General features: G+C 35.7%; 1 protein-coding gene across 2 annotated transcripts; it reads left to right on the top strand.

The window, feature by feature from the left end:
- Positions 1–8,420: 8,420 nt before the first annotated feature.
- LOC113754477 (autophagy-related protein 101-like) lies at positions 8,421–12,749 on the top strand. 2 transcript variants are annotated; one of them, XM_027298912.1, is made up of 7 exons: positions 8,421–8,871; positions 8,977–9,013; positions 9,634–9,719; positions 9,794–9,889; positions 10,765–10,930; positions 11,031–11,193; positions 12,224–12,749. In XM_027298912.1, exons 1-7 carry the CDS (start codon positions 8,809–8,811, stop codon positions 12,297–12,299), a joined length of 687 nt encoding a protein of 228 aa, XP_027154713.1. In that variant the 5' UTR covers positions 8,421–8,808; the 3' UTR covers positions 12,300–12,749. The 2 variants fall into 2 exon arrangements, with proteins under 2 accessions (XP_027154713.1, XP_027154714.1); XM_027298913.1 differs by having other exon boundaries at positions 8,424–8,841.
- The last annotated feature ends 159 nt before the right edge of the window (positions 12,750–12,908 follow it).

The raw sequence follows: 12,908 nt of genomic DNA, 5'->3' as shown, positions 1-12,908 counted from the left end.
ATGCTGTTCATATACAATCATTACGAGTTTAAGGAGAGAACAAATCACATGGAAGTACGTGTAAAGGCCGAGCCCCACGTCGCCAACCCCCACAACAAGAATTTGCACTGCCCGAAAGTCATGGCTCCAAATTTGCCCCCCGCCATTGGTGTTTACTAGTACTATTTCTGGAAGGACTTGGTTCGGAGCTCACCATTGGTAGGGTAAATGGTCGGGTGATTTCACACCTCAGATGTCTCTATATATCATACCGCATTTTTTGTTCAGTTTAATCCATGTTCATACCTTATCGCGTTGTGTCACCTTCTTTGATTCTTGCAACCCTTCTTCGTTGTTCCATTGCAAGTGTCATACTTTTTTTTTTTTTTGATTATTTCAAAATATTTGTCATGTTTGACATTTTTAACTATTTTATACTCTGAAATTTCCTTTATGCCCTTTCATTAATGATGCATACTCAAAGACAAAGGATTAATCTTTCCTATACTCACGATATATACACTTTCAGAGTTGGATGAATGACAACTATGTAAAATTTGAATTTGAAATTCAATTTTTATACACATGTCATGAATCTAATGGTGATAATGCATATATTGTCAGTGTATATAATATTTACTCAAAAACAAATATGGTGAGTGAGATTGCTTTCTACTTTTTACCTTAAGTAGCACATGATTAAAGGCAAAAGTGGAACAAAAGAAATTTTTTTTTTTTTTGGTGGAGTATACCATGCATAAAAAGCACATATCTCCAAATATAACTAAATATATAGGACGAAGCAAGTATTAGATTACCACAGTCACAAGCTGAAACTAATTACATACTCCTCTTAGTTAAGGAAATTACGACGTCGTAATTTGATCGCAACGATCCAAACTATAATCAGACGCTTTTTAGTTGGCCTAGTTTTCATTCGCCAAAAGCTCGAGATTTAGATGGGAATCAGAAAACTGGATTTGTCTAATTCAATAAATAGCATCCCCGCCAGAATATAAAAGATCCTGTAAAAATTAGAAAGAATGTCGAAACACTGTTGGAAAATGAAAAAGGCACTCAATGAGAAAAAGCCCATGTTTTCTTTCCCCCAAAAATTATCGGGGAACACAAAAAGAAAGAATGAAAATCGCAAAACATCTTTATTGTGGAATGCACATTGCAAGTGACAGTTCAGTGATAAATGGAACTTGGGTCTAAATATGGAGGAACCGAGACTGCCTTTGGGCAGCAAAGCAGAATAAGTTCTTGTTTTCTGTAACACTGAAACGTTGTTTGGTGGCTGGTGTAGCATAATTGTCACTATGCCTATGACATTGGTATAACCTGGCCTGGTCTTGGCACGCAGTTGTAAAATTTTGTAGCAACAACATATACATACATATATATGTACATGCAGCTAGCTTATTCATTCATTTAGCCTTTTATCCAAACAAACGACAACTGATACGGGCATGACCTGACCGCGCGTGCCGTCCGGATGGGAGACGGCCTCAGACTTCACACTTCACAGCACAGAACTCTTCATTCTGATGGAGACCCTGATAGAACAAGGACATCAGTGCTCGGCGAATACATGATAAACACGCCCTGATCACGACTAAGGACTGATGGGGGCTCTAGCGCTTGACCGACTCACTAACTCTTTTTTTTGATATACTACGTCCATTATTGTTATGGTGGGGACTTGAGGGGTAGCGGCGAGCTGAAAATGACCTGAGAGATTGATTGTGGCCGAGTACTGCGCGATAGGTGGGCATTCCAGAAGAGATGATAAGGTCTCGCCTTCAGTGAACCTCCTCGACCCTCGGGCTCTATGTTCTCACCCTGGCTCCTCCCTTTCTCCTTCATTATTTTCTTTAGTTTTCTCCTGATTCCTTCCTGGGAAGGAAGCATTTGGGATCGATGTCCCTTTCCAAATAAGTTACTGTTGTTTGTTCCTGGGCACAAGTATGAATAAGTTAAAGAGTACGGTATAAATAAATTTTAGATTAATTGTTCTTGGGTGGTATAAATGAGTTAGAGTATGGTGTAAACAAATTCTAGGTGGTAGGTAAAGAAGTTACAGTAGAGTGTAAAAGAAATTAAAATGACCATTTTACACTGAGATCGAGTGAAGGGATCCTTATTCACAAGAAATTTTTTTTTTTTTTGGAGCATGAGCAGGGTGAGTTTTAAGAATAACGGAGGAGGAAAGGAGAATTAAATCCAGAAATTTTCAATTCTGAAACTTCAACCCTAAGTAACTATTAAACCAAGTTCTCTATAATTTGTTCAGTTTGGTAATTTAATTCCTTAACTTGTAGGTGAACTTTCAAATAACTCCAAAAGAAAGGTTTAATGACGTTAACAACGTAACTAAGTACTCTATTTGTGGCTAGATCATGTAACTTACTCCGAAAGACAGCGAGACTGAAAATAACAAACACACAAACCCTTAATAACCCCTGCTATTTCATACGTACAGCGATATTGCTAAAACGCATAATTGACGTAACTTCAAGTTTGCTCTTTCTTCTTAGTGAGTGATAGATTTATTCAGTGATGATTAAACAAAAAAAAGGGGCAAGAAAATGACGGTAAACTTTATACTAATTGAAATTGCCACAATGCTTGACCAAAAAAAAAAAACAGTAGATATGGGAGGAAATTAAGCCTGCCCGTTTGGTGAAATGAGGACTGCCGTGCCTATGATATTCATAGATTAAACATTGAGGAGACATTCGTATGGGGAGCAATGCACGGAAATGGAATGGTGAAATAATTGAGTTCAACATTCCACATTCTACAAAGGGTCTCGATCCATGTCTCCCTTTAAGCGGCAGGTCAGCTTTGATCGGGTCCCGACCTCCTCTAACTTTCGTTAATTTCAAGTGGGTGAAGAGGTACGGCTTATTGCAACTTTTGCATGTTAATAATGCTGTCAATGATTCCCTTTCTCAATCCTTCCTCATCTTTATCGTCACTTCCATAGGTTTGCGGACTAAAAATTAGCCAAATTTTGAATATTCCTTCTCCTTTCTAAGCTCACATGTTCTTGTAACACAAAAAGCGCAATGTATCATCAATTAGATTTCAAGTAGTAGTAGCAGCAGCATCTCTTGTTAGTAAAAGTTTGTAAACAAATCTAATCAATGCATGTGTACTGATCTTCTAATTTTTTTTCGTATTTGTCTATATCAAATCGTATAATTTGACGGGGCTGCAATGTTCTCCGCCCATAAGTTTGCAGTAGTGTATCTACATTTTTACCTATTTCTTGTACCAGAAAAACAATTAGTCGTTGCACAATATGGGCAATTTGCCCCCCCTCCTATGCACCGTTAATATATACATTAATGAATTTAGATACATGTTGCATATATAAAACTTAGTGTTCGAATTCAAATTAAATAACTATGACATTAGTCCAATGGCATTCTCTATTTTGCAACTATACATTAAATTAGATTCAGGAATGATTTAAGAAAAGGGAGTGGATTTGGGATTGCGGGAAATGGATGGCTCCAAAACCCTAAAATCTAAATGTACTGTTGGTCCTTCCCCGTATTGTGGAGTCCATCAGGTAGGGTCACACAGATGATGAGAAAGATTCAATGGTGGCTTCAACCTGACATAAAGCTAAGGACGGACAGGATCCTTATGAAGGAATACCAAAGATCATGTCTCTGCCAGAGATTAAGAACGTGGCATGCAAACTTATATTGCTATTTATTATTTTATATGAATTGAAAATCAACAATGCAGAAAAGTTTTGGAAAAGGGCAAGCAACCATTTCTGAGGATTTGCAGTCAAGATGTTCAAACTTTAAAATTTAAGATATATTACAGTGTGGAAATCGTTCTTAACATCATGTATGATGTATGGCCACCGAACATTGCCCTAATTTACATGTTATATATATATGTATCAAGGGATCGAAAGAGAGTCTCTTGGTGATCAACTACTTTAAAGATAGTTGATTTAATTTACATGTTATACAACAAAAACTTATAACAATGAGATTATGAAACCCATCCAAAAAATTTGAAACTGAGAGAATTTGCTTCTTGTTGTTTCTGTCAACTTATTAAGGACTCCTATCCCGAGTCTCATGCGCAACTTCGTCTCCTGATCCAACTGTGCAATACCAAGATTGAATTAGGTTCTCTGCAACCTTATGTAATCGAGGTTTAAGGACATTTTAAACTATGGCATTCTCATGATCAGCAGTCAAGCAATATAATTGCTTGAAGGAACTAGATAAGCAAGACATAGTTATTACCATATTGCTTGCAGCATGACCATCTGGACACCTTTTGGGACATTTTAGATCAAAAAAATATGGATCTAGGAAATGTCTCTACGACATTTTACCCAGAAAGAGATTGTTACAACATTCACTGGTACGACACATTTTAATAAAGTAGGATTCTTCAAAACATTTACAAAGTTTAAACTCTTTGGTGGATCACAAGAACCTCTTCTGCATTCATTCAGGCAGAAATGCCTTATGGTTTTTCATATATACATGTCAAACGAATAATAAGATCAGTCAATTTCATGGTTTTAGTAGTTATTGAAAATTAAGGGGTGGTTTTTCATATATACATGTCAAACCAATAATAAGATCAGTCAATTTCATCGTTTTAGTAGCTATTGAAAATTAGGGGGTGGTCAAAGAAAGAGCAAATAAAGCACTCTAAAGTGCAGAAAAGTTCAGGTGATAGAAGACAGAATCATTGTGATTGACAACATGCTTCCGATGCATTCTTTAAATATACTTCCACTGATCATTATCAAAGGCATGACGAATTCGCAGTTTTCTTCGGGTTCTGCATTGCTCTTGTTTTGCTGATCAAGTCTTTAATCTTGACTTAATTACGCCTTATTGATACTTAAGAAATTAAGTAATACATGTTTTATTGCGCTTTATTGTGGTGGCCAAATTCTAATTGAACACAATAGCCAAAAAAAATTTTGAATGTAAGCAAATTGCAGTGGGATCAAGTTGAAATTCAGTTGCAGTTCTTTTGGTGTTCATCCATCACAACTAGGCCGGAAGCATATATATATATGGATCCAAAAAGCTGTGTCAAGGGATCCAAAGAGGTGTTTACTCACGCTGCTAGCTTGTGCACCAACATTTTATTACAAATAGAAATGTAAACAGAACCAAAATCAAGAAGATAAAGGGTGAGGTGGCGATGAATGAATTACAATTCGCACATCATCCTGATTAAGAATAAAATAGTGAAAATTACTAGTCGAGGACAATCTGAACAGAAAGAAAATTACGCTTCCTAAAGTTTATTAATGCCATACTAATAAGATAATGGCAGTAGTTTTCACTCGGACCAAAGAGAAGCCAAGCACAGGTTACCAGAATAACTAGTGGATTGTCACAACTCAAAACAAGAGCTGGTTAAATATGCAATATATATCCTTATCAATTGCCATGATTAATTATGAAGAATTGGAATGTGGGAGAAGAAGAATGACAAAATTCTGATGTTAAGTTGTCACGCTTTTTACATGGTTATCCATTAAATTTTATGGACAAACCTTGGTGGTAGAAAGCCATGACATTCCTTTTCAAAGCAAAAAAAAAAAAAAAAGAGCCCACCATAGGATATGATGTGATAAGGTTACCAAATCCCCACCTCGTGACACACACAATATATTAACATTATATATTAAACAAAAAAAAAAGATCCAATTCCACGAAAGACCTTCATAAATCAAGCTATCAACTCATAAATAGTTAAACTTCGACTAACTTCACATGTAAAAGATGATGTGCAGATAATGATTTGTAATTTTGTACAGCTACCATCAACCTTCAAAATTCCCAGATGATATGGCTATAGAGATGCTACTATACTCGGTTCTTAGCACCAAAAGGTTGTTTCTGCTTTAACTTTTTTTTTTTGTTTTTTTTGTTTTTTGGTGGTCATAGTCGAACTTTTTTTTTTTAAAAAAAAAACCATAAAATGATGTGGCTAATTAACCAAGTCTGACGAGTTTACTCATGCTGCCATAGTCATTCTTCGCGGGGAGAACCAGTGGAGAATTCAAGAGACATCATATACAGCTAAAGTACTAGAAAAGAGAAAGAACACATACATCCATCCATCATATTCATTCTTTGCAACTGGTTGATTTCTGAAGAATTTTGCAGGTATAATCCCATGTTTTTTTTTCTTCTGATGTATGCTCGGCCCATAAGTACACCATTCTTCTCACAAGTAGGTGGTCTATACCAACATAACCCTATTCAGGTTTCTTTGCCAGCATCGTCTTCGTACGTTACATTGTAAAAGAAGATCATGGCATGCATGCCTTTGATCATCCAGCAGTTTTTCATTCCCGTAAAGCAAATTAAGATTAAGCTGCACCATCAGTTTGATCATGATTACTTGTTGCTTTTGCACTAGAATATACTACCAGTTTGATAATCTCGAATGAATTGTCAGTAATTGTAGTGGTGTATACTGAACAGCTTCTTTATGAGTATAACATCATCACCAATGCTCAATGCATACTTCTAATAACTTTCACGAATCACGACTTTGAACTGTGTGTAAAGAACGCTAAGCCAATTTACAAGCATGAGCAAGTAAATAAAGTTGAAAGACAAATGGAAAATGAGAGCATTCATTGTCTATCTTGCCTTCCCACGTTGCCAAAAGTGGAACAGAACTTAAATTTGACCCTGAAAAGAGTGTTGAGAATACTCGGTATTCGTGAGGAGCCAAAGGAGCAAAAGCCTTCAGCAGCGTCTTTTTATTTTTTTTTCCTTTAAATTCTAAATTAACGCATTTTATTTTCAGGGCCTCACCCCTTGCGTACTACATTTTTATTTTTTTTTAGAAAAACTCCAAAAAAAAAAAAACAAAGTGTAATCCAAACGGGATTGACAGACTTTCGGAATTTTTTTGGTCAAAGGAGTTCGTATGATCTACACGACTTTAATTTGCTGATCACTTTTGGAGTTTGAATTTGGATGTTCGTCGGCTTTTCTCAGTTTGGGGAAATCATCTCAGGCTAGTAATCAAATTTCCATGGTGGCGTGGAACCAGTTTCTGTTCTTTTCTTCGGGAGGTGAGCTATAGCTTCTTCTTGGCTCCCCGCCTTTGGGAATGCTAGTAATCAAGCCCTTTGCCTACTTTCCCTGCCTTCTTTTATTTTTCATTTTTCTTGTCCCTTTTCATACTGTTTCCCGCGATGGTGATCTCTAGTATGCTTAGTTTACCAAGAAAATCAAAATCAAAAAAATAAAATTGATCAATGCTTTTGTATCAAGAATATGGACGATGTGCTTAAGATAAATGAATTTTCGAACTCTAATAAGATGTCGATTTGCCAACCACGAAAATTTAAAAAAAAAATTGAATTGAATTACATGTTGATATGTCCGCCATTAAAATAAAACAGTTTGAATTTAATTGCAGAACTTTGGCAACGATTAAAGGACTAAACTTATATCACTTTTCTCACTCTACATATTGAATTTTATTTTTGAACACTTTATACCTTAAACTCTTAATTTTGGTCACTTTACATCCTAAACACTTAAATTTGTCTCATTTAAATTCGATCAATGATTATATTCACAAAATAAAACGAGATAAAGGGCGGTGAAATTTGATGATAATGCACCTTTTTTAATTGCGATTCCTTAGCTTCTTTTTTTTTTGACAATTTTTAGCACATTATTATTGATTTATATCGTATCAATTACTAGTATTGTGTGTTTGGATAGGAGATTATTTGAAATAATTAATGTAGCATTTTTTGTGATGTGATGTATGTGAGATAAAAAGGAAATTAGGAAGATAAAAAGGTGTGTTGAAAATTGTATTGATGATGTAAGTAAATAATTTTTGGCAATTATTTGGCTATCCAAACACACTATTTTTTTTAAAATGAGTGAAAATTAAAAGATGATGAAAATTAATGACAATGATTTTTTTAAAATACCTTGGTACTTTTGGTTACTTTCAACATATTATCATTGATTTGTTGGGTTCTTTATGCTGATAAGTTTGTAAAAGTTATCATTGACTGAATTTAAATAGAGCAAATTTGAAAGTTTAGGGTTTAAAGTATTCAAAATTAAAAGCTTATGGTGCAAAATGTCTAAAATTAAAATTCATGAGTGTAAAGTGAGGAATTGATACAAATTCAAGGATGCAAAATAGAGTTTGCTCATGTTTTAAAGATATATGTGGTTTGCAGGTTTGTACATGTTGACTTGATTATTTTTCTCCATTTTTTTTAAGTTGCTGATGGTGAGAATTTCATATACAAAACCGATAGGGGCATTTCTGTCTTTTAAGGAAGGAATGGCGGTTGTACAAAGGCGCACTGCTTCTTTCATAATTCAGAATTCACAAAAAAGCTGAGAGTGAAACTCAAAATCAGATAAAAGTTCATCCTATGAAAATAAAACTGAGAAGTCCTCCAGAATTTTTTTTTTTAAAGAAAAAAAAGGAGAGTGCCATTGCCAATTCTGCCATTACTTTCCTTTTTTTTAAAAAAAATATTTAATCCACTGACCCTGTTGGGGGGTGCTGCAGAAGCAACAGAGTCTTTACTCTTTTAGTCGACCATCTGAGTTCTGACGACGGAACCGATTTGTCACCCGGCCTGATAGAAACCGGATTGCCCCATAGTCGCCGGCTGGGAAAGGCCGAACAAATTACTTCTCCGTCTCCAAACTAACAGGAGGATACATCTCACTAGGCCTAGGGTATTCATCTCCCCGATCAAATTTTCCTGTCCAATAATTCAGTGATCGTCGATCTTCCTCTTGTTGCCACACCGTCATGAATTGCGAAGTTTGCCAGCTTAAAGAACTGGTAAGCCTTGGACCACCAGAACCTCGCCAGGTTTAAAAATTTTGACTTTGTTTTTCAGTTTTATTTGACCGCCGATGAAGCTAAGCAGCATTACTTAATACTAATTTATTCTATGCAATTGTGTTTTGTATGCAGGAAGTGGAGCACTTTGAGGTACGCGAAGTTTTGCGATGTGAGTCAATTTCTGATGTTCATCTCCCTCTTATTTCTGCTCAGTTTGTTGTTGATGAGAACTATGAATAAGCTTTTACGTGATACGCTGTCTAGCTGGTTTTGTAGATTACCTTATGGTTTTAGTTTAAGGTTGAAACTTTTGCAAGTTTCAAGTGGAAGTGAAAGTTTACTTGGATGATTTTTAGGACTGTGAGTCTGTAATAGTGACATTGTTCCATTTTAGTTGTATTACGGGTTTGTAAATCGCTTGGTTTTCCATTTCACATGTCTAGTAGTTAATTTCTAGTTTAGCTGAAGTTATCATACAATTACTGTTCTTCCAATATAATCGTTAGTAGCCTTTGCAACTGGTAATGCCAGTGAACAAATTTCCTTTTAATCCAAACAAGTATTACCAATTTACTTTTCACAAAAATCATGTAGTGTTACCGGGATTGGAGATTAACTAATGAAAATGATTGATGCTTCTTTACACTCGCGTAGTTGTATGTTGTATAGTGATTACTATTTTCGTGCTGTTCTAGAGGTTGATGCTCTGTTGTGTTTTCATAACTTCGGTGGGTAGCTTCTAAAGTTTTGTTCTATTATTATAAGTAATCCTAAGGTGAAAATTTGCAGGCATTCTACACACTATTTTATTCCACAGAGCTTTAGGTCTTGTGCGGCCGAAGGATGTTGACTTGGAGCTCTTTGACATCACTTATGTAAGTCTATGAACTTTTATTAACATTTTAGATATTGAGTATACTTATTGAGAAGTTCTTTTCTTAATCTTCAGGTACAGTGTGGTGATGTTGAACATGAAAAGAAAATAGATGAGAAGATTGACCACTTCATTGACAGGGTGGAGAAGCACCCCAATAAGAAAAATCAGGTTCATAATTGTCACTGACTTTGAGACAGCATAATATTGTGTACTTGCATGATATATGATATGTTAATATACTAAATGATTATTTGATCCCATTATAAGGCATTCTAGTTTTTACAATGTAAATTGGGATGATTTCTTCTGGATTCTATCGAGGTATTGATAATGGGTTACTTGTGCTCATTTTGATGCTCTAAAAATGTCAAAGTGTTTGACAGATCTACAACTTGATGGTAAAAGGATATTTTGTTTGGTAATTTACTTAAGTTATTTTGACTTTGTAATTGCAAGAAGCACAAGCTTCGTACATTTTAACATGCACCTCTGTGAAGAGGCAATCATTTCTGGAGGGTAGGGGGCAGCTGGTTTTACTGAAAACATGTTGGAAGTCTGTCTACCACCCTCTTTTCAGGAACAGATCTTGTAATCATTGAGGGGTGCACTGGCTATTGGTCTTGTTATAATTTATGTTTGCATAGAGAAGAATATTTGTTCTTGATGAAAGTCCTTGCCTAAAGGATGAAGTTTGAAAAACCAAGTCTCAGATAGATGTCATTTATGCCTTGAAACCTATTCAAATTCCTGGTGATAAGTGATCACCTCGAAATGGTAGCACAATTCTCTTATTAGCAAGCATTGGCTGTCAGTTCACCTATTTTCTTGCGCTTGTTTTGCAGAACTAGGCTTATTTTGGTTTCTTTTATTTGATTCTTCTGTCTTTTGCACTTTGCTTAGATTATACAAAGGTGGTCCTTTCAGAACAGCAGTTTGCATTTCTTGAGTACATTTGTTTTATGTATTTTACATTTTTCCAGTTTTATGACACGAAATAAATTACTAGTTTTCCAGACTATTGACATACATCAAACACAATGCAGATATGTTTGTCTTTCTATGAAGTTAAGAACAAACAGGCAACATGGTTTACTAACAAAGTTGAGCGTCACTACTGGGAGCAATGGTACATAAATTTGAATACAGTACAACATCCAAAGACACATTCTGGGAAGTCTCATCACTCCAAAGTAGTAGTTGATCCAGGAGGTACTTTCTCTGTCCTGGCAATTTGTTATAACAAGTCTTAATGTCCATTGACTAAAGGGATTAAAAGAATCACTGCCTCTTTCTCTGTGGACGATTGCAGAAACTGCCTCAGAGGAGAGGAATGCTCGTCGGACAGCGCTAGAATCATCTCTCCGTGAAGTTTTATTTCAGATAATAAAATTTGTAAATGAGAAGAAGGATCATGTTCCCCCAATTCCAAATCTTGATGGTGTCTCATTTCCTTACGAGATTACTATCTCAAGGTAATTGTTCTGCTGAAGAAGATGTTCATGTAAAATTAAAGTTATCATATTTGCTTTACTTCCCTTAATCTCTGCAAATTGCACCATTCTCTTTACGTTTTCTTTTCCTTTTTCTCATTGACATTGATGCCTGTGTAGATGATTTGAGATGGATTTCATGTGAGTGGTTTAAACTACCATGTTAATGCTGCAATTTTTAGGGGGTCAGGCCTCTTTTTCTCAAGGGATGCAGGATGCAGAAACAAAGCTGTTTAGAAAGCATTGAACTCTAAAAATTGTCTTAACCAAGTCGCTTATATGCATGGTATTGATTGAATATCTGTCATTGAATATTTCTCAGGTAAAGAACAAAAAAGAAAAAAACTTTGAAAAACCTTGATACTGCAGGTTTTTTCGATGATTTGGCACACAGTAATAAGGTAACTCAACATCTTGACCAACTTGAGGGTGGGAAAATATACAAAGTATTAGCTGCATTTTTATGCAGTGTAAACAAGGTCAAAATTGTCTTTCTTTCTATTGAAGTGCAGTGTATGTTATGAAGTCAGTCAACATGCAAAATTATGTCATTGTTTTTCTACAAATCCTTCTCTTTGATCTGGGACCTTGCAAATAGACCTTTACAATTGCGATTTATGTTGTCGAATTTTAGAAAGTTTCTGTAATTGCTAAAAGAATCACAGAGGGGTAAACCTTGATGTTTGGCAATAAAATAGCGTAAATTCATGGTATCTGGGTAATGCTTTTTCCGGGTGGTAGGTAAAGCTATTGCTTATTGGTCATCAAAGTTTGATTGCCATGGCATTTCATGGGTAGATCCCTGGTGGATGGTAATGATTTCGTAGTCCTTTTGCCCTGGATAATGAGAACCATGTTTTTTTTTTTTGGGGGGGTTCTTTTAGAATGGTTGACTATCCTCTTTGCTAATTTAATCACTACTAGTATTTCAATGACACTTCTTTCTTAGCTCTTCGTTATATATATCTGAAGCAAACCGTAAAGCTGCTAAGTTATGTGCTGCCTTGTTTAGTTCATCAGATTCTGCATTTGGGATGGATATGTTGAAGAGGATGCTTCAGACTGGGCATCCAACCATGCTCAGCTGATTAGCAATGCCTTCAAGCTGGATGAGCGTAATATTTACTTTGTAAGGTGCAAATGATTGCTGATATCTGATGGTGTGAATATCCATGTCCTACAGTGGTTTACATGCCTTCAGAGAAGTGATTTTTATGTACTTACCATTGCCAATCAATTAGATATCCCCTCTTCCATACTTTTCTTGAATCATATAATTTGTCTGCCATTTCTTCTTTTGAGAATATGACACCCAGTGCTGCAGAACAATTATCTGGCAAGATCCGCGTTGCCTGGTGTGTCTATATCTCAGGTTTACCTTAAAGCTGTTGATTTCAATACGCCCTTCTTGGGCGCCTAACTAGTAGCTGTTCATATTTGTCAGCTTTGTAGTGTTTTAGTTTCTTGTAAACTCGTAAATATATTATGAAAGAGACATCTTCAGTTTGGTGTCATATCTACTTCCGGCACTTATCTCATTGCCGCTAGATCCCAATTGCGTCTAAGGAAATGTTTTGTTCTTTGGGTGCTCGGTTCATTCTTGCCGTCTGCTATATTTATACTGAAAGGAAGTGATTCGTCTATATTTACAACCGAGGTCCACTATTTGGTTACAGCCATGAGTACGTCACGCTTTT

Source organism: Coffea eugenioides, chromosome 11 (assembly GCF_003713205.1).
Source record: "Coffea eugenioides isolate CCC68of chromosome 11, Ceug_1.0, whole genome shotgun sequence".
NCBI lineage: Eukaryota > Viridiplantae > Streptophyta > Magnoliopsida > Gentianales > Rubiaceae > Coffea > Coffea eugenioides.
Note: the sequence above shows the minus strand (reverse complement) of the source record. Positions and strands in the feature narration are given on the sequence as shown.

Excerpts from the sequence above, each read along its gene's own strand:
- LOC113754477 (XM_027298912.1), top strand. The coding sequence starts at position 8,809 with ATGAATTGCGAAGTTTGCCAGCTTAAAGAACTGGTAAGCCTTGGACCA. Across the intron at positions 9,014-9,633 it reads GGTACGCGAAGTTTTGCGAT|GCATTCTACACACTATTTTA; the intron begins GTGAGTCAATTT and ends GAAAATTTGCAG. Across the intron at positions 11,194-12,223 it reads TACGAGATTACTATCTCAAG|TTCATCAGATTCTGCATTTG; the intron begins GTAATTGTTCTG and ends TGCCTTGTTTAG.